This window comes from Lissotriton helveticus, chromosome 4_1 (assembly GCF_964261635.1).
Source record: "Lissotriton helveticus chromosome 4_1, aLisHel1.1, whole genome shotgun sequence".
NCBI lineage: Eukaryota > Metazoa > Chordata > Amphibia > Caudata > Salamandridae > Lissotriton > Lissotriton helveticus.
The window spans coordinates 252,312,433-252,330,946 of record NC_136063.1 but is presented as its reverse complement, the minus strand read 5'-3'; the positions used below and the strand labels follow the sequence as shown (position 1 = coordinate 252,330,946).

General features: G+C 42.4%; 1 protein-coding gene across 1 annotated transcript in view; it reads left to right on the top strand.

The window, feature by feature from the left end:
• TG (thyroglobulin) overlaps nucleotides 1-18,514 on the top strand; it is an 825,201-nt gene that overhangs the window by 404,081 nt on the left and 402,606 nt on the right. Inside the window, exons 33-35 of the mRNA XM_078686739.1 lie at nucleotides 1,966-2,045; nucleotides 5,046-5,186; nucleotides 16,483-16,548. Coding sequence (XP_078542865.1) covers nucleotides 1,966-2,045; nucleotides 5,046-5,186; nucleotides 16,483-16,548 — 287 coding nt within the window. The remainder of the gene's footprint in view (nucleotides 1-1,965; nucleotides 2,046-5,045; nucleotides 5,187-16,482; nucleotides 16,549-18,514) is intronic.

Here is an 18,514-nt window from a genome sequence, read left to right as displayed (position 1 = left end):
TTTGTGATTCATGCCAATTGTGCCGTATCCACTGATCCAATCATATTCCTCAAATTTCAATTGAAAGTGTGCCATGTTCATCCTCAATGGGTAACTCATTCACTTTGCTGTAGAAGGTAGCTCCTGCGTAATCATTTTGCCTTCTCAGGACTATTTACTCTTGCTATAATTCACTATCATACTACTTGCAGAACTCACCCTTTCTCTTCCATACATTTCCACACTCTTCCACTTTGGCACACTGAAGTGCATTGTCAGCACTGCCATCACTAGATTCACAATTACCTTTACTATGGCCCCTACACAGCAATTAATATACACAGCACAATCACCTCCTTGGGTCACATGCCTCAGAATGGATGTAGGATGTCACGTCAACTTCCCTCATCAACAGAGTTTGAAAGCACACTCAGAAACTGATTGTGTAGGTCAATTGAGGAGGTCTGGACTCAATATCCTCCAGTAATTGTCTTTAAGAACAGGGTGTTCATCCTTCCCATGCTTACTATTCCATACACCGGAAATTAGTGCAGCCTAGATGTGGATGTCAACAATCAAAAGATATAGTGTCAAATGTGCCATTCCGTAGTCTTTATGATCCATGGGTGAAGGAAGGAGTTGTGGGCCATAATCCCAAAATTATAGATATGCGAGGAAGGATAGCCCTTGACACACTCCCAAATGAAAAATATGGATGGATCCAGTGCAGAAGTTTCCAAAGTCCCCGGTAATCTACTATGCCTACTACTCGGATGTAGCTAGATCTATGGCACTCTGATAAGATCCAGATCTGGAATGGCACAACGGGTAGTCACCAATCCATTGGGTTATTGTTGTGGAGCAACAATAACCATATGGATATTAATGTGGTGCTGATGGTTGACATCCCTGTTCATGTGCAGAGGGATGTGGAGTACAGCAGATATCATGTAGGTGATGCCAGCACCCCAGGAACCTCCACTGTGCGAGTGGTGACCAAAGTGCCAGAAACCAGAATGATTTAATGTTAAAGGCTCAGAGGTTCACCAAGTCCTCTGGGTCTTGCACCGCTTGGAAATAACTGATATCTCAAATGTTTGATCTTCTCCTCAAACAATTACATCTTTCTTGACAGAGCATCTAGCCTGCCTCTTGACGTGGTTTTGTTACTGTGCCCAGCAGTACGTAGGTTCTTCCTTAGCAGTGGCATTGTCAGATGCACAGTTCATCTGGTCCCTGAAAGTACACATTTCAGTAACATAGATTCTGCATTGCTACCAATCACCAGCTTGGAAAGTCCAAACAAGTGGAGGGGAATTAAAGAAAGGTCTTTTGGACAGGGATCTCTAAGGTGACAAAAGTAGGAAAGATTAGTATCTTTGTCACCTGAAGTGGATTTGTTCCCTTTATGTTGTTCTTGACGGAACATAAGTCTTTTCCTTTGGATGAAACAGCCTGTACATGGTGTATCACAACTGCCCTGGTGAGTCTTGAAAAAACAAGAAGTCAAAGATGATAAAGATATCTGAACTGCTAATCAATGTTCTATTACTTTAGCCTGTAATGTGTTCACCAGAACACATACCAGCAAACCCTTAGGATGTACTTGCTCACGAAAAGGACTGTCTTTCAAATTATCTGCACTGGAAGTGGAGTTTTGAGTTAATTCCACTGTAGTTTTTTTTTCCCTATGCTGTTTCTTCTAGTTTGTCATCTAAGTCCTAGTCTCTGTGGTCAGAGGTTTCATATTGCCCAACTCTTAGATCTTGGTGGATATAAAGCTTATGCGGTTTTGGGAAATACCCTATTGTCCTGAATCAAGAGGGACTTTCTAGGAACAGATACCAAAGATCTAAATCCGCATGGGAATACTCTAGACCAGTGGCCATACTGATCCTGTTATTGTACGAACATGTGTCAAAGGCACCCTGATCGTTGCTGATGACTGTATATTCACCTTTAGTTTGTTTCTCCTTCTCTTCTCAGATTCTTTGATTGCGAGCGTCACTGTGATGCCGATGTGTGTTGCAAAGGATTTGGATTTTTGCCTTTTCCCGGATCCCCAGGTACGGTGGTTTCATACTTCTTATGTCACTCCCAAGTTAATGTGCTTAGGAGTTCTATATTTGCTAGAAACCTGATTATGGCTTGTGGCAGCTTGGAGACCAAACCATAAAGAAAAATTTTCTGAAGTCTGGATTGGGCTATAATAATTTATTATGTGTTGAACTGAGCCTGTTACCTTAAGACCCACATACACTAGTCAGGGAGGGCCCCTTAAAGATGTTGTCCATTGAAGTAAGAATTGTAACACAATGAACCTTACAAGGAATCTGATAATTTCTACATACTTTATTTACAGCAGCAATAGGGCATAATTGTGGATGTGCTATCTGTAAACCAGATGGGTGAAGTGTCGCTTAATCAAACTACAAAATATTTACATGCAGAGGTTCTTCGGTAGAGCATGAAAGCTAGCATATTAGATCAAATTAGACTGATGGGTTTCTACCATCACAAACATTGCTGAAGAGTTTGAGGAACGTTTGGACTTCTATTGTTTTTATGTTTGTGATGTAGCACAGCGAAGAGTTGTACGCAAACCATTTGCATCGCAGAAGGAGCATTTTGGATATGAGGTGATATACGGAAAATGATAGTGTGTATGAAGAATCTGTTTGACACTAGATTATAGAAACTGGGATGCAATACGGAGGTGTCGAGGAAACATGAAATTGACACCGTAACAGTGCCCTGCACAGGGGTTTACATACATGAGTCCTCATTTCATCCACGTGTCTTACGGAAATGTGAATTTGCGGATATCAGCAAATCCTGATTCCTTGAAGCATGATCTGTATTTCCGAACTTTGTGATCATGTTTTTGTGTACAGAAGAAGCCCTAAAAATGTCAACACGTTTAGCAGTTATAGACCTTAATATAATTATGCATTTGAGCAGTGGTTCTTAACGTTTCAACTTCTGTGGACCACCACTGAATCACTACTTGAAGAATGGGGTCCCCTGCCTAAGCAATTTCTACGATTTAAACCTCAAAACAATGCACAGAAATACGGAATCAATTATTTATCAAACAAATACACAATGATTAAATATTTTATTTAATTTACAAAAAAATCCAAAACAAAATTTTTATTTGAAAACAAAACAAAATGTAGTTTTATTTTTAAGAGATGATGAGATATGCCAGACCGTAGCATATCCTTTGCTCTTTCGCTCCCTAATGCAATCTCTTTTTTTGTCAGTGTTTACCAGTGCTTCAATTGAGGCTGCCAATCATCCATGCTAGATTCCATTGGCTGTCCTTTCACTCTTCTCAAACATCAAGATATGGATACCAATTTTATTTTTAGCCTATACTTTCAAATACCTGTAGACTTAGCTTTTCTATGCTTGTATACTTTATTATTATGTAAATATTATTTAATTTTCTAAACAGTTGAAGATCCTCTAAGTAGGTCTGTGAACCCCAGGTTAAGAATGGCTGTGATAAGGCTGGGTTCCACTACAGAAATTTACATGGAACCTTAGGTCGATGTCTCTTTTTACCTGCTGAGAAGTGTAAAGGGGAGAAATAAGACATCACAAATTAACTTTTCCAAAACGAATCAGGACTCAAGACCACTGACTCCAACTTCAGTTCAGGGGGGTTCATTACGATGTCAAAAACAACTGAATATACAAGCACCTCAAGACGAGGTTGTCGAAATACATAGAACCTAATACAAAACCGAATCAATTGATTAATCTGCTCCGGTAGATCATGAGGAGACTAAACAATTCCAAAAATAAAACATAAGCAAGGACTGCTCCAACATTTAAGTCAGACTTCATCTGTCTCTATAAAGGGAAAAAAAACATTAGACTATCCCCACACTATTTCTAAGGTGACGTCCCTACTTTCCCAGACTAAGTCATTAAAAGGTGTCAGCTTGTGAAGACTTCCTAAGAAACACATTCACAATGGGAATCAGATGACTAAAGCTAAAGAGTTTGTTCTAAGATGCTCTTCCCAAATCAGTCCTCTACCCCTTCCTAACTCAACCTATCTTCTTCTACCTCTCTGAACCTCACTCTTTCTCCTTCTGCCTCTCCTTCCTCGGGCGCTTTCCCTAATACAAAATGCAAAAATGTAAAACACGCCCACAGATCACCTCACTATCAGACACCTTTCGTAGGTAGTTTTCCACCGTCTTCTCCATATGGATTATGTTGACCTTGATTCCCAGGCCTCCTCAGTGAGAAAGAACACCGATTCCCAAAGACAGCTTCTTCCACCTGCAACCGAAACGTGGAAACAAAAAATCCTTGCATACACATAAAATTAGCTGACTACGTCTAAATGTGAGAGCACACCAGGAAAAATACATTTTTGGGCCTACACAGTTTGGCCAACGTAAGAATAAACGAATAGGCCTTTCACATTTCAACGTGAACATTTAATTTAGGCCTTTTACATCTCAAATTATACACTCAAGTTAATAATACCTTGCACTACAGCATCTATAATTAATACGCATTAAGCACTTCACATTATTTCTTCGTGCAATCTTCATTTTAGTGCACATTTAAACTAAAATACATTTCATTACACAGAAACTTTTCGTTAAGCAATTGTAGCATACTCAAGATTACACTTTCAGTTATGAAGGTCATTTCATTTCCCTTTGTATAGCACAAATACATTTCTATCCTTTAACATCACATCATTATACACCATGTTCTAATAACCACAGGTTAATACAACACAAAAATATATGCGGGTGCAGACTATCCATGATTATGATGCACCCCTGCAATTTTAGAGCACCATCACGCTCTATCAGCTGCATCAGAAAATCCTCAAGAATGTGCACTGTAATTTCCCATTATCAATGTTCTAACAATTATATATTTTTTTGTATAGTTTCTACATTATACATAACAGTAAATTATTGATTATTGTTATCGGTGGTCTAATATCTTATGTGTTTATACTGTTTGCTCTAACAAAACAATGGGACTAATATCAATACTGAAAATTAAAGTTTGCATACCTTTTATAGGTGATACAGTGCTCTGCTTGATGCTCAGCAGCCTGGGAATTCAGACCTGCAGCGAGGAAGTTGAGGGATCTTGGCGTGCTACAGAATGCGACTCTGATTCAGGCAAACTATCTGCTCCATTTGGCTGGTTTCAGAAACCTGGTAAGCGTTCCATACTAGACGTACTTTAAGGCAGACAATAATCGATTTAGGACAGTGGTGTAATGCAAAATGATAGGTCATCCCTGCAGAATGTAGTGTCGGGCCCCTGAAACTCCCATACATCACGGATATCCAAAGTCTTTGGACGGATTTGGGGCACTCTAATGGGTGGGGGTCCAATCCTAAATAAGCCTCGGCGAATGAGCGCAGCAAGCGAGCATGCATGATTGTCTAAAGGGGGATTTGAGGAGTCTCTCCCCCTGAGAAATTTGTATTAAAAAAAGAGTCAAATGGTTCATTTCCAGGACAGTGTTTAAGAAATGGACTTAGAGTTGTTTTACTTGCACGTTTAAAGGAACACTTGAAATATTTCAGAATAGGGTACAGTGGTACATTTCCAGTATAATGTTTAATCAAGTGACTAAAGAGCAGCTTTACAGGCATCTTTAAAGAAACACTTAAAATATTTCAACATTTTTAATTCCTTCTCAAGAGGCAAGAGTCCTTGGGCTGATTATCTTCACCATGGAACTTTTGTCAAGTATAACGTTTGCTTAAAGTTTGCTCATATATGATTACACTGAAAATTAATTGATGGTCGGAGTATTTAAAATAATTGATAAAGTAAAAGCCTTGAATATCAATTGAGACAATTTCATCAAGATAACATGCTTACGGTATTTTGATGTAGACCCTGGCTTAAAGATTGCTTCTAATGCTGGGTCTGAGGGCATTGCAGTCCTAGTATGTATATTAGTGAATGGATTCAAACACCCCTAGATATTTAGAAATGAACTTATGAATCAGTTACACTTACATTGTAATTTTTCACTGGATTTATGTAAGCCATTAGTTACTATGGCCATCAATATTAGGGCAGCATGTTGCCCACCAACAGGCCAAGTGAGGGGAGGCTATGACCTCTGTTCTACTGCTGGAGATTCTCACCAGAATTGCAGGAATCGATAAGTCTTCAGAGTTGCTAAGACTTTCCCACCAACCCAGAATGATGCTGCTTGTCTCCCTGTTGAACGTGGCCTTCCAGCAGGGTCATTCCAAATATTTTAGACTTCACAGTCCTGTTTCCTGAACCCATTTCTGTTGGCATTTCGGACTTTGTGCACTTTACCCCTGCTAACCGGTGCTAAAGGGCTTGTGCTCTCTCCATTAAATATGGTGAAATTAGCTTCCACACAATTGACACATTTAATTTACTTCTAAGTGGTACTACATGTACCCAGGACCTGTTAATTAAATGCTACTGCTGGGTCTGCAGCACTGAGAGTGCCACCCACTTAAGTAGCCTTTTAACCCCTTCAGTGCTAATGACAAGGGTAACTCGTCATGTAGGGCCCATTGATTTCAATGGAAAGTCAATGGACCTACATGCACACCCCTTAGCAGCCAAGTGGTTAAACATATCTCAGACCTGCAGCTGCACTCTGTGATGGCAGTTTCAAACTGGCAAAATAAATATTTTGCCGGCCCTAGACATTCTTTTTTATTACATATATGTGACCCCTATGGTAGTCTCTAAACAGCCCATAGGGAAGTATGCAGTGTATTTATAAAGTTGGACATGTACTTTTAACTTTTTTATGTCCTGGTTGTGAAAAACCTTTACACTCGATTTTCACTACGGCAAGCCCCACCTCTCCCTTAGGATAACATTGTGTTCCCTTATTACATTTAATAAGTGCTAACTTGCAATTGGGAGAAAGAAGGAATATCAGGTTTGGTGTCTAAAGAATTGCAATTTAAAACACTCTATAATGGTAAAGTTGAATTTTAAGTCAGAATTCTGAAAATGGCAGTTTTAGAAGAGTAGACATTTTCTTATCCTAACCATTTGGAACCTGCATCCTGGGTCACATGACTAGGGGGACCTGGTAGGTGGTCTTTGTGTATTGCTCCCAGACAGTAAGACAAAGGAGTAAAGGTATTGGCAGGATAGGCCATCTCTGACTTGATGAGGGGGAGGCACTGTTAACTACCACACTTGAACATCATGAAGGGTCTGCCCAGACAAGATAGGGACAGAGCGGGGAGGCAGGAAATTCCAAACACCTCTGGTAGTAGAAACTTTCAGAGCCTTCTCCTACTTCGAAGTGAGCATCTCGTATAAACAATGGACCCTCATACCCAACTCTTCAGTATGCCTCTGGACCGGTGGAAGTCTCAGAAGGACTGCTGTGGTGCTCTGCAAGAAGGACTGATACTCTATTACCCTGCTGCCTGAAAGAAAGGACTGGACCTGTATCTTGACTCAGGACCACCAGAGTTACTCCAAGGGCTAAATGCCTGGCCTCCTGACCAGTGCCTCGGGGACAAAAAAGACGCCAACCACATTGGACTCAGCATGTGGACTCTATCTGCTGTGACTCTTACCTCCAAGTGGTGCCACCCCAGTCATGGACCCTTTGAAGTGGGCCTAAAAAAGTTGTGCTAGCCCAGCTGTGTTTCTGTCAGCAGAACCAATGCAGTGCAGCTCATCTCCTTGCACTTATTTTGTAACTTCCTCTGAGCTGTGCATCCCCAACGTAGGACCTCACTTCACAGCCTGCAGCTTCCTCAGAACTGCAGCTGAATGACTTATCCATCGCAGGCCCCTCATCGACAGCATCCTTGACAACGCAGGATTCTCCTCCCAGCCCTAGAGCTTCTTTAGAACCATGGCTTCATCATGCATCCTCAGCATTGGTCTTTTGACTGCATTCTCTCAAGGATGTAGGACTCCGCACCATAGCCCTGCTGCTTGTTCAGAACCGCTGGTGCTTTGTGCTTCTAGGCACTAATTTACTTAAATCTTTAAAATTGCATATCCCTGCTGATTGAATTCTTGTCATCTGGGTCTCAAATAATTTATAAAATGTTACTCTATGCTTCTAAATTGATGTGGGATTTTTCTTGTTCTATGTTTTCAGTTTATTACTGTATAAAGTGTTGCATAAACACTTTACACATTGCCTCTAAGTTAAGCTTGATTGCTTTTGTGCCAAGCTACCACAGGGCTGAGCACAGGTTAATTTGGGGTTTGCTTGTGGTTCACTCAGACAGAGGTTGTGGTTGCTGCTTAAGTAGGGTTTCATCACCCTGAACCAGTAACTTAATTTCATACTCTCCCCTTGCAATGTTCTGGTCTGGAAATGATCCTCATTGGATGGTGGTTTGCAAATTGCTTGGGAAAGGAATGCTTCTAGTTATTCTCACGTGTTGAGCATTCTTTGAAGGATCGGGCATGCATATTATTCTTGACATATTTACAGAATGTTTCAAACTGTTCCTTAACCTTCTGGGTCATTGAAAAAGCTGCCTAAAACAGGCTATTTGTTGCTACCTCTCTCCAATCTCTGAAATTAATTTGTCTGCGAACTGCCCCAAAATACAGGGCTGAAGCCATCTGATCGTTAAATGCCTCACTTGTTAGAGTCTTGGCTGGGTTCTCCATATTTGATCAAATATCTGCATAATTGTCCTCCGACCTCACAACCATAGAAACTGACTAGCAATACTTGCCCAAATATTGAGAGGAATATATATGACATAAGTCCCAGGTCTGTATATGTCTGCTTCCCTGAGGCTAAGGCCTAGCTCAGTTGCAATCTCCTCATCATATTGTGGAAAAGATTAGGATGAATTAAGGGGAGGATATTGAAATTGTGAAGTCTTGGATGTTTTTGCAAAGGACACCTGGGCTGGTGCTCCCTTTCAGATCTGCCCATGCCCTGGACATCAAAGGGGGTGAGATTTGAAGAGATTTATTTTTCATATTTCCCCTCTTTCTTGTCTTAGAGGGTAGATATCTGCGTGATTATATCTTTTTGCTGAATGACCATAGGTGCAGCTAGGCAAAACATATTCTCAAAGAGTACCCACCCTGAGTTACTGGGTGATGCCTGACCACATGAGAGTATTTCTCATCTATACACATGCTTTATAACTCCTTATCTGCAATGGGAATATTTGAGTCCAGTATTTATGGATATTTGTTCTGTGATTTCGGTCCAAACCTAGAACATCTCTTCTCTTCATCTGCAGAGCACTGTGATGCAAACTATTGGCCATGACTCGGTGTTGTGAGCATACCAAAAAGAACAAGAGATTTATGGAGGGTCTGAGGCAAGCTTTAAAGACCAGCCTGGATACTCTGCCCCAATTTACAATACTCATATACATGAAATATCCATGGGTCTACACAACTACTCTATACACAGCAAAGTCTGCAGAAAAAACACACACCACTGAGACACCACCGCAACTAATAAGAAAGAAGTAAAAAGTGCGGAAAAATAATAACTACTTTTCCGGATTCCCATCACTCACCAAGATAATGACATGCTTCATCATCTGGGTCTCCTTTTTGTAGTCACACTAGTGACCCTAAGGGCTAAAACCCTGTCATAGTGAATGGGAGCCCGAGGATGTTTTAATATGACACCTAACAGATGAGAGTAGTAGAGTGTATAGGAACTGAGTGCAGTGCATAGGTGAAGAGTGAAGATTAAATTAGAGTTATGAGAGACCACAACTTTATTATTGTCTCTCACAATTCAAATTAAAAACAGTGCAAGAAAGACAGTCTTAGCAAATAGCTGTCTTAGAACATTTTTGGTAAAGTGGTCAACATGTTTCAGCACAGTCAGATAGCGTTCTGTCTAGTGCTTTCGTCAGGACCCACCTAGTAATGCTACTGCAAAATGTGAAACCAAAGTAAAAACTAATTATATTCAACAATAGTACAGATTAAATGGTTGGCAACGATACAACCAAATCACCTCTTTGTAGGTATGTACACTTCTTCCTTAGCAATCACCGATTATATTAATGGGGTCTTGACATTGCAAGGAGGCTGCCTCACCTCACCTGGCAACTGCTCAGGACAAAAGGGAGGCACCGCTCTCTCCGTCGGTACCTTGGGGCGGTCAGCTGAGCCGTTGAGGTACCGACGGAGAGAGCGGTGCCTCCCTTTTGTCCTGAGCAGTTGCCAGGTGAGGTGAGGCAGCTTCCTTGCAATGTCAAGATGCCATTAATATAATCGGTGATTGCTAAGGAAGAAGTGTACATACCTACAAAAAGGTGGTTTGGTTGTATCGTTGCCAACCATTTAACCCCTTCAGCGCTGCGCGAATTCCGCTGCAGTGCTGAAGGTTCTAAAGAACCTATGGACTCATGACGGAACGGTTCCGTCATGAGAACAGGCCAACCGACGCTCATGACGGAACCGTTCCGTCATGAGCACCGAAGGGGTTAATATGTACTATTGTTGAATATAATTAGTTTTCACTTTGGTTTCACATTTTGTAGTAGCATTACTAGGTGGGTCCTGATGAAAGCACTAGACAGAACGCTGTCTGACTGTGCTGAAACATGATGACCACTTTACCAAACAATTTCTAAGACAGCTATTTGCTAAGACTGTCTTTCTTGCACTGTTTTTAATTTGAATTGTGAGAGACTATAATACAGTTGTTGTCTCTCATAACTTAATTTTAATCTTCACTCTTCACTTATGCACTGCACTCAGTTCCCATACACTCTACTACTCTCATCTGTTAGGTGTCATATTAAAACATCCTCGCACTCCCCTTCACTATGACAGGGTTGTAGCCGTTAGGGTCACTAGTGTGACTACCAAAAGGAGACCCAGATGATGAAGCATGTCACCATCTTGGTGAGTGATGGGAATCCGGAAAATTAGTTAATATTTTTCCGCACTTTTTACTTCTTTCTTATTAGTTACGGCGGTGTCTCAGTGGTGTGTGTTTTTTCTGCAGACTTTGCTTTGTATAGAATAGTTGTGTAGACCCATGGATATTTCAGGTATATGAGTTGTGAGCATACCTGCATACAACATAAGTAAAAAAGAATGGCAAGTGTGTGACCTGAAGACACAATTGTTGAAATATCATAAACATTCAGCAGTGCCGGTGATGGTTTTCTAATATAAACTTTAGGCCCATGCATTTTTTTCATACAAATTATGGATTCTCTATCAAAGAGGCCTACTCACTGAATCTCAGGACTTCATGTCTAATACAGCCCTGTAGATTGCAGTGGTGTACCTGCCAATGGGGCAGAAGGTGCAGTGGCACCAGGGCCCAGATCCGTGAGCGACCCATTAAACCATGCCAATTACTGTGTTTCTCTAACTCAAGAGCAGTCAAAGGAGCCATTTTCTGTGCTTTGCATCAGGACCGATGGAATACTTGCAACGCTACTGGTGGGATAATGTCATCTAGCAGAGAAACGGGCGGTCAGGGTAGTTTATTGTGTATCAGTAGCACCGGCATTGCGTGTTCCTCTGTTCAGGGAATGCACAAAGATACATCTCTGACTTGTGGCAAGATCCATTTGAGAAGAACAGTCAGCTGTGTTTCTCTGCACGGTGTTATTAGTCGACATATGGAATGGATAAAATGTAATCGATTTTTATCCAGTAGGAAACAGTGTGGTTGATTTTGTACTTCGATGTGTGGCAGTAGTTCATTCTGGAAATATGTACGCCATAACTTGTTAAAAAGGGGGCAGCGTGTTGTTCAATGTGCAGGAGAAAAAATATCTCTTATGTTTCTAACAATAAAGAATACAATATACCCTGCTAACACTAATTAATTTAGAGAACCTATGGAAAGCTGATTTCTCACACTTTTCCTCACATTTAATAACAATTCAATCCCCATCTATTCTGACTTCTTCATACATCAACTTCTCCAAAATATAAGCGTTGCGTGATATTTCACCTTACAGTGTTGCTCCATGTAAATGTATTCATTCTTTCAGTTTAACAGCGTGATCATGACGTTTTTTATTTAAATCTATTTTGGACAGCTCTTTAAAGCTGCTGATGACTCTTACATACTTCCATTTTCTAACTTCCCTCTTTTAGAGTACCAATTGTACTCTATCAGGGCCAAAGGACTAAAATACTCTATCTCTCTGACAGAGTTCCCATACTCAGAATTTAGAGTTGTCCACTGGCTTAGCAGACAACCTTTATTTTTATTTATTTATTGCAGGTTTATACCGCGCTGGCTTCGACTCCCGAGGGAGTATCTCCGCGCCTTTGGCTTCTACCAGAAAGGTTTAGGGGAAGAGCTAGTCTAGCAGCTATTCTAGTGATGGAACAAGAAAGTCTTCAGCATTTTTCTAAAAGGAAAGTGTTCTTCACATAGCCTGAGAGATTTTGGGAGACTATTCCAAAGGGAGGGCCCTGCCACTGAAAGTGCCTTACTTCCGTGTCTTGCCTTCTTTGCTCTAGGTACACAAAGAAGGCCTTGTTTGCTTGACCTAAGTGACCGAGAGGGTATATAGGGGACAAATTTGGTGGACAAGTATGCAGGGCCCGTACCGTTGAGGCTTTTAAGTATGGTGCAGCATACCTTGAACTTGGCCCTCTGTTTGACAGATAACCAATGTAGTTTTGTCAATAGAGGTTTTGAAGGCGTGCGAGGAGGGGCGTTCAGAACTAAGCGAGCAGCCGTGTTCTGGACCACCTGAAGTCTTGTTGTGACTCCCTCGTTAGCAGATAGTAGCAGGCCATTGCAATAATCTAGTCGGCTCAGGACTAGAGCTTGCACCAGCGTCCTCCTAGTTGCATCTGGTAAAAGGGGGAACATTTTGCGCAACATGCTAATTACATGGAAGTAGGCTCCCACCACTTGGTTGCCATGTTGTTTGAGAGTGAGTTCCTGATCTAGTCGAACTCCCAGATTCTTGACTGTTTGTTTAGGCTTGGGTACTGAGCCTAGATCTTGTGGCCACCAGTCCGGAGTCCAGAGTAGTTTTATCTCACCAAACAACATGACTTCTGTCTTTCCAACATTACACTGTAAGTAGTTGGAAGACATCCAGTGTGCCACTGCTTTCATGCCCTGAGAGAAGGAGTTCCTGACCTCGGGCGTAAAGATCTTAAGAGGAAAGAGGAGTTGCGTTATCATCCGCGTAGGATATCGGGACGAATCCATACGTTCTCATGATGTTAGCCAGGGGTGCCACATATATGTTAAAAAGCGTTGGGCTCAAACATGAGCCCTGTGGCACCCCCTTAGAGATTTCAACTTCCTCTGACCGATATGCACCCATAGTTACTTGCTTGGTGCAATTTGTTAGAAAGCTCCTCAACCATGCCAGGGCTTCGTGCTTCAGGCCGTTGTTAGCTAGCCTGCCCGTCAGAATGGAATGAGATACGGTGTCAAATGCCGCAGGCAGATCCAGTAGTACCAGGATAACGAAGAGGCCCCACATCCTAGTACATATGTAGATCATCTGCGACTGACATCAGGGCGGTCTCAGTGCTATGTTTGGGCCTGAAGCCCGATTGTGAATGGTCCAACACTCCTGCGGATTCAATATATCTAGACAGGTTTCTATTTACATGTTTTTCAATGATTTTGCCCAGAAAAGGAAGCAAAGATATCGGTCTGAGGTTGGCTTGCTCGTTCCAGGGAATTGTGGTGTTTTTCCTGAGTGGCTTAACCAATGCCTTTTTCCATCCTTGCGGAACCTGCTCTGTACTTAGCGAGAGGTTTATCAGCCTCTGTATAGCAGGTCCCAGATCTGTTGCCAAAGTGGGCATAATACGTGCAGGGATGGTGACCATCGGGCACCCACTCTTTATCTGGGAAATAAGTGCTAATACATCCTCAATCGAGATAGGGGGAAATGCAGAGAGGGAATGCATGGCTGGAGGTTGTATTTCAGTATTTAAAATAGGGGCATTATCATTGCTATTGGTCTGGTGTGAATGTATGATTTTGTCGTAAATAGCATCAATTTTTTGAGTAAAATACTGAGAAATATTGTCGCATAATTGCTGTGATGCCACTTACGGGCTTTCGCAAGCTATAGGTTTTGTAAAAGTCTGTAAGATCTGATATAATGCTTTGGGGTTGTTACCAGCTGCCAGTAATTGTGATGCTATATGGTCTTTTCGCGCCAGGCGAATAGCTTTATGGTATGCTGTCAGGGAACTTTTATACAGTTGTTTGTCTCTGTTTTGGTGGGAAGCTCTCCATTTCTTTTCTAGTTTTCTTGTAACTTTTTTGAGCAGTCTGAGGTCTTCTGAAAACCAGATTTCCTGTTTATGTGCAGGTCTGGGTTTAAAAGTTTTTAGAGGAATGATCCCATCTATGGTTGTAAGTAGCGTATCTTCGTAATTGTTTAAGGCGTTTTCAATGCTCTCACTACTGCTAAGTGTCGGTGCTACAAATTTTTTATTAAATCTTGCTGGGCCAATTTATGCCAAGGTCTTCTTTTACTTGATATGGCAATGTGTCCCTTATTATGCGAGGCAGGAATAGGGGTATAAAATTCAATAATAAAATGGTCTGTCCATTCAACTGGGTAGGGGGGGGTACACTCGACCTGTAGGGAGTTGGTTAGAACTAAGTCTAGCGTATGTCATGCCTGATGAGTGGGCCCAGTGTTGACCTGTTTTAGACCCAGTGAGTTGAGGTCTGCCATGAATGTCTGTACCTCGGTACTGTTGTCTAACTCACTGTGGACGTTAAAGTCACCTAGCAGTGGGAAATCAGAGTTATCGTGTATATGGGGTGCTAGTGCTTCCATCAGTGCTACAGATATATTAGAGCATGGACCGGGGGGGCGGTAAATTAATGCTCCCTTTCTACTCATTTTAGATGAGAAATGAATTTAAAAAATCATAAGTTCTAATTCAGGGGTGCACATCTCAACCAGCACAGTAACGTTAATTTCCTACTTATGTACAATCGCTATCCCACCTCCAATTTTTATGGGACGATCCAGCCTAACGATTTTGTAGCCCGTTGGAATTCTCAGCGTTATAGCAGGGACTGAATAAGGTTTTAGCCATGTTTCTGTCAGGAAGCACAGGTCTGGTTCCTCAGAGGAAATCAGATCCCATACTTCTATGGCATGTTTAGGCAGTGATCTGATGTTACATAACAGATTTTTATTTTTCAAAGGAGTATTGGTAGCCTTTTTATTTATAGGGATTGGATTGTAAGGCAATATGCCGTTTCCTAGTACGCAATGTTCAGGGAGAGAATCAGAGATGTATCTGGGCCCAGCGAGAGCCTCAAATTGAGATTTACAATGGCGGCATGTGAATGGACCCTCTAAACTGTCCTCCACCCTGTTAGGACATTCCATAGGTAGGTGGTGTAGGATATTTAATAGTACCTGTGATGAATAGGTTAGTCGTGCGTCTGAGAGTATCGCCATAACCTCCGGCCCCTGGCCCCGTCCTGTCGCGGAAGGGCGCAGACGGGCAGGTCTTTGGCTTGTCTTCGGCGCTGGCTACGGCGCCCCGCTGCGCGCAACCGCTGCGCGCTGGGGCCGACGAGGGCTATATAGCCCTGTGGAGTGGAGAGCTTCAGCGCTAACCGCTCGCCTTCCTGGGCGTGTCTTGCTCTTGCCTGCCCCGCCCTCCGCTCAACGGTATAGGCTACCGAGTCGGACCGGGGCGGGCAGGCTTGAGTAATGGGCAAAGACAGCAGATGATGCCGTGGGAGCCCCTCTGAGCCCTGTCAGGCGCTGGTGCTTCAATAATTTACAAAGAGTGATTCAAAATGAGTACATCAATTTTAAAACGATCAATCCAGGTAAGTGCAGGGATTTTAAAATTCTAACATCAATTTTAAAAGCGAAGGATGCGGGGTCAGTGACAGGAACTGTTGTCATGCCTGGTCCTTCTAATGTGTTAAAGTTTGACGGACGGCTCTGTCAAACATTTTCTCCCATGGTGTGGGGGTCATTTAAACATTTTACTGTCTCTTACTACCACGTTTTTCACAGCAGTAATTGAGAGTAAAAACTGCCCATTTGACCACCCACTCTAAATTGGTTGGCGGTTGAATGGCCACCCCTGCGATGGTCCTTTATCTGATGGGTCATCGGAGGAGTATGTCAGTGACGGAGATTGAGTACTCGTCAATCCTGACATACCTAGGTCCACCCTTAACTATGTCAGGGTCCACCCTTAAGTATGTCAGACGTCAGTTTGGCGGTGATGGTTCTCTATCACCTTTGCAACAGAAAACCCTCTGCACCAAACTCTATATCGGCCCCTAAGTACTTACCCGGAAAACGCAAAGCTGACGGACATTTTCTATTTTTGTAAAATGCTTGTAACGCGCAACTCAACATGCTTTCTGACTCTTACAATATTAATGTCCCTACATTATGTATCTTTTCCATTTAAGGTTAGGAGACGATTGTGCTTTCCTCTCTCCATGGAAACACTCTTAGTAAACAAGACAATGTCACGTATCTACTGTACTGTGTGTGATTTATGTTCACCTTTTGTTGTTTGTAGAGATTCAGCAGAGCAAGGATTCAAGCGTCTGCCCGCCTGTCCTCCCACATTACGTGCCTGAGAGAGGTAAGAAGGAGAAAAAGTAAAAAAATATAAGTTCTTCATCTCACTCTCAGAATCAACCCTGGTGTGTATGTATGATATATATTGTGTTCAGATACGTCAGCCCCTGTGCTTCAGACTCATAATCCTTACCACCTTTAGTAACAAACTCCAAACACTGCTCTTCCAATGATATCTCTCTGACCCCCCCAAATAAACCCTCAGCACAATTTGTGAGTATTCCAACTTCCTCTAATTATCGGATATCTCCACCCCCCCTTTTAAGGCATTTCTGCCCCGCTGTAGAAAGGCTCTCACAGCCCCTCCCACTCCTGTCAATACTGTATCCACTCCTGACCAGACTCCTCAACCAAAGTGCAGCGCCAACGCGACGCATCCCCTCCCCATCTTACCCCATTGAAGCTCATTTGTTGACTGGGAGCTAAATGCAGCCCAGGAAAAAGTGTTCATCCCCACGCCTAATGTACAGAGTCAGACCTTCTCCAGGAGGGTGTGGGCTGTCACGCCAGGGAGAGGTGTGGCGCCGCGGCCAGGGCGACTGACGCTGGAATCTGGGGATCAGGGTTCGATCCCCGGCTCCGGCGGCAGGTTAGCCCAGCACTATGTGACTCTGGGCAATAGCTTGCTTAATCTTCCCGACGGCCCCCAGCGCCTAGAGACCCTTACGGGTGATTGTGCGCTTTACAAATGTGGATTATTATTATTATTATATTATTATTATTATTATTATAGGTACATGTCTACTAGAAAATTGCAGATTTTGGATATATGCCAAGTTGATTTAGTTATTTTTTTATTAATTTTACCACAACATAAAAAATATAAGTGACATATGCGCATTATAAGGCACAGGGGGCCTGATGTACGACTGTTTTTTGCGGTCGCAAAGGAGACTTCGGCCCCGTTGCGACTGCTAAAAAGGTCAGCCCAATGTACTAACTCTGTTTTGCGAGTCAGTAACCTGTTAGCAACTCGCAAAATATGGTGAGCGACTCGCTATTAGCAAGGGGCGTGCCAAGAGCATCCCTTCCTAGTAGCGAGTTCATACCCCATGTATGATTGTGTTGCAGACGCAAAACACTTGCAGTTTACCACCCTTCTCAGAAGGGTGGTAAGCCACTCGCAAACGGGAAGGGGTCCCCAGGGGGCGCCTTCCTCTTTGTAAATGGTTGCGCAAATAATTTTTAAGTGCAGGCAGTGGTCCCACGGACCACTGCCTGCCTTTAAAAAATGATACTGAAAAGTTTCATTTTTCACTTTTAAATGCATCCCGTTTTCCTCTAAGGAAACCGGCTGCATCTTTTTTTAAAAACTGCTTTATTGACAAAGAAGTCCCAGACATTGTGGTCTGCTGACCCCAGTGGGCCACCATCCCAATGGGGTTGCAAATTGAAACAGCCTCATTAATTTTCATGAGGCATGCAATTTGCAACCCTATTGGAAATCCCAAATAGGGTCTGAGACACTGTTGGACATTGAATTTTGCCACTCGCAAATTGCGAGTTGCAATCTGTCGCAGTTTATGAAATGCAAAATTCAATGGTCATACATCTTTCCAAGAGTTACTTATTATGATAACTGATTACTCTAAGTGGTGCTGCGTCGGTGACTGATGATGGAAGACACCCATTCCAAGGCAGGTGGTGTTATGATCAAGTGGCTCTAGGACACAGTTGCAGCTCCAAAAAGTGGGGTATATTTGCAAGCCCTTTTATGTTTACTCATGCACCACGCAACAACGTGGTGCAAGAGGGACTCAAATTAAAAACAAGATTTATGAAGCCACGCAAGTTCACCTTGTATGGCCTGAGTGGCATCATAAATTTCGAGTAATGCAGCGCAGCTAAAATCGCTGCGTTATCTCGAGTAATGCAATGCAACGCAATTCCCTACGTTGCATAACCCCAGGGATGCTTTTAAATGGGCATTGTGTGGGTGTTGAAAACAAAGAGAGTCTAGGGGTCAGATA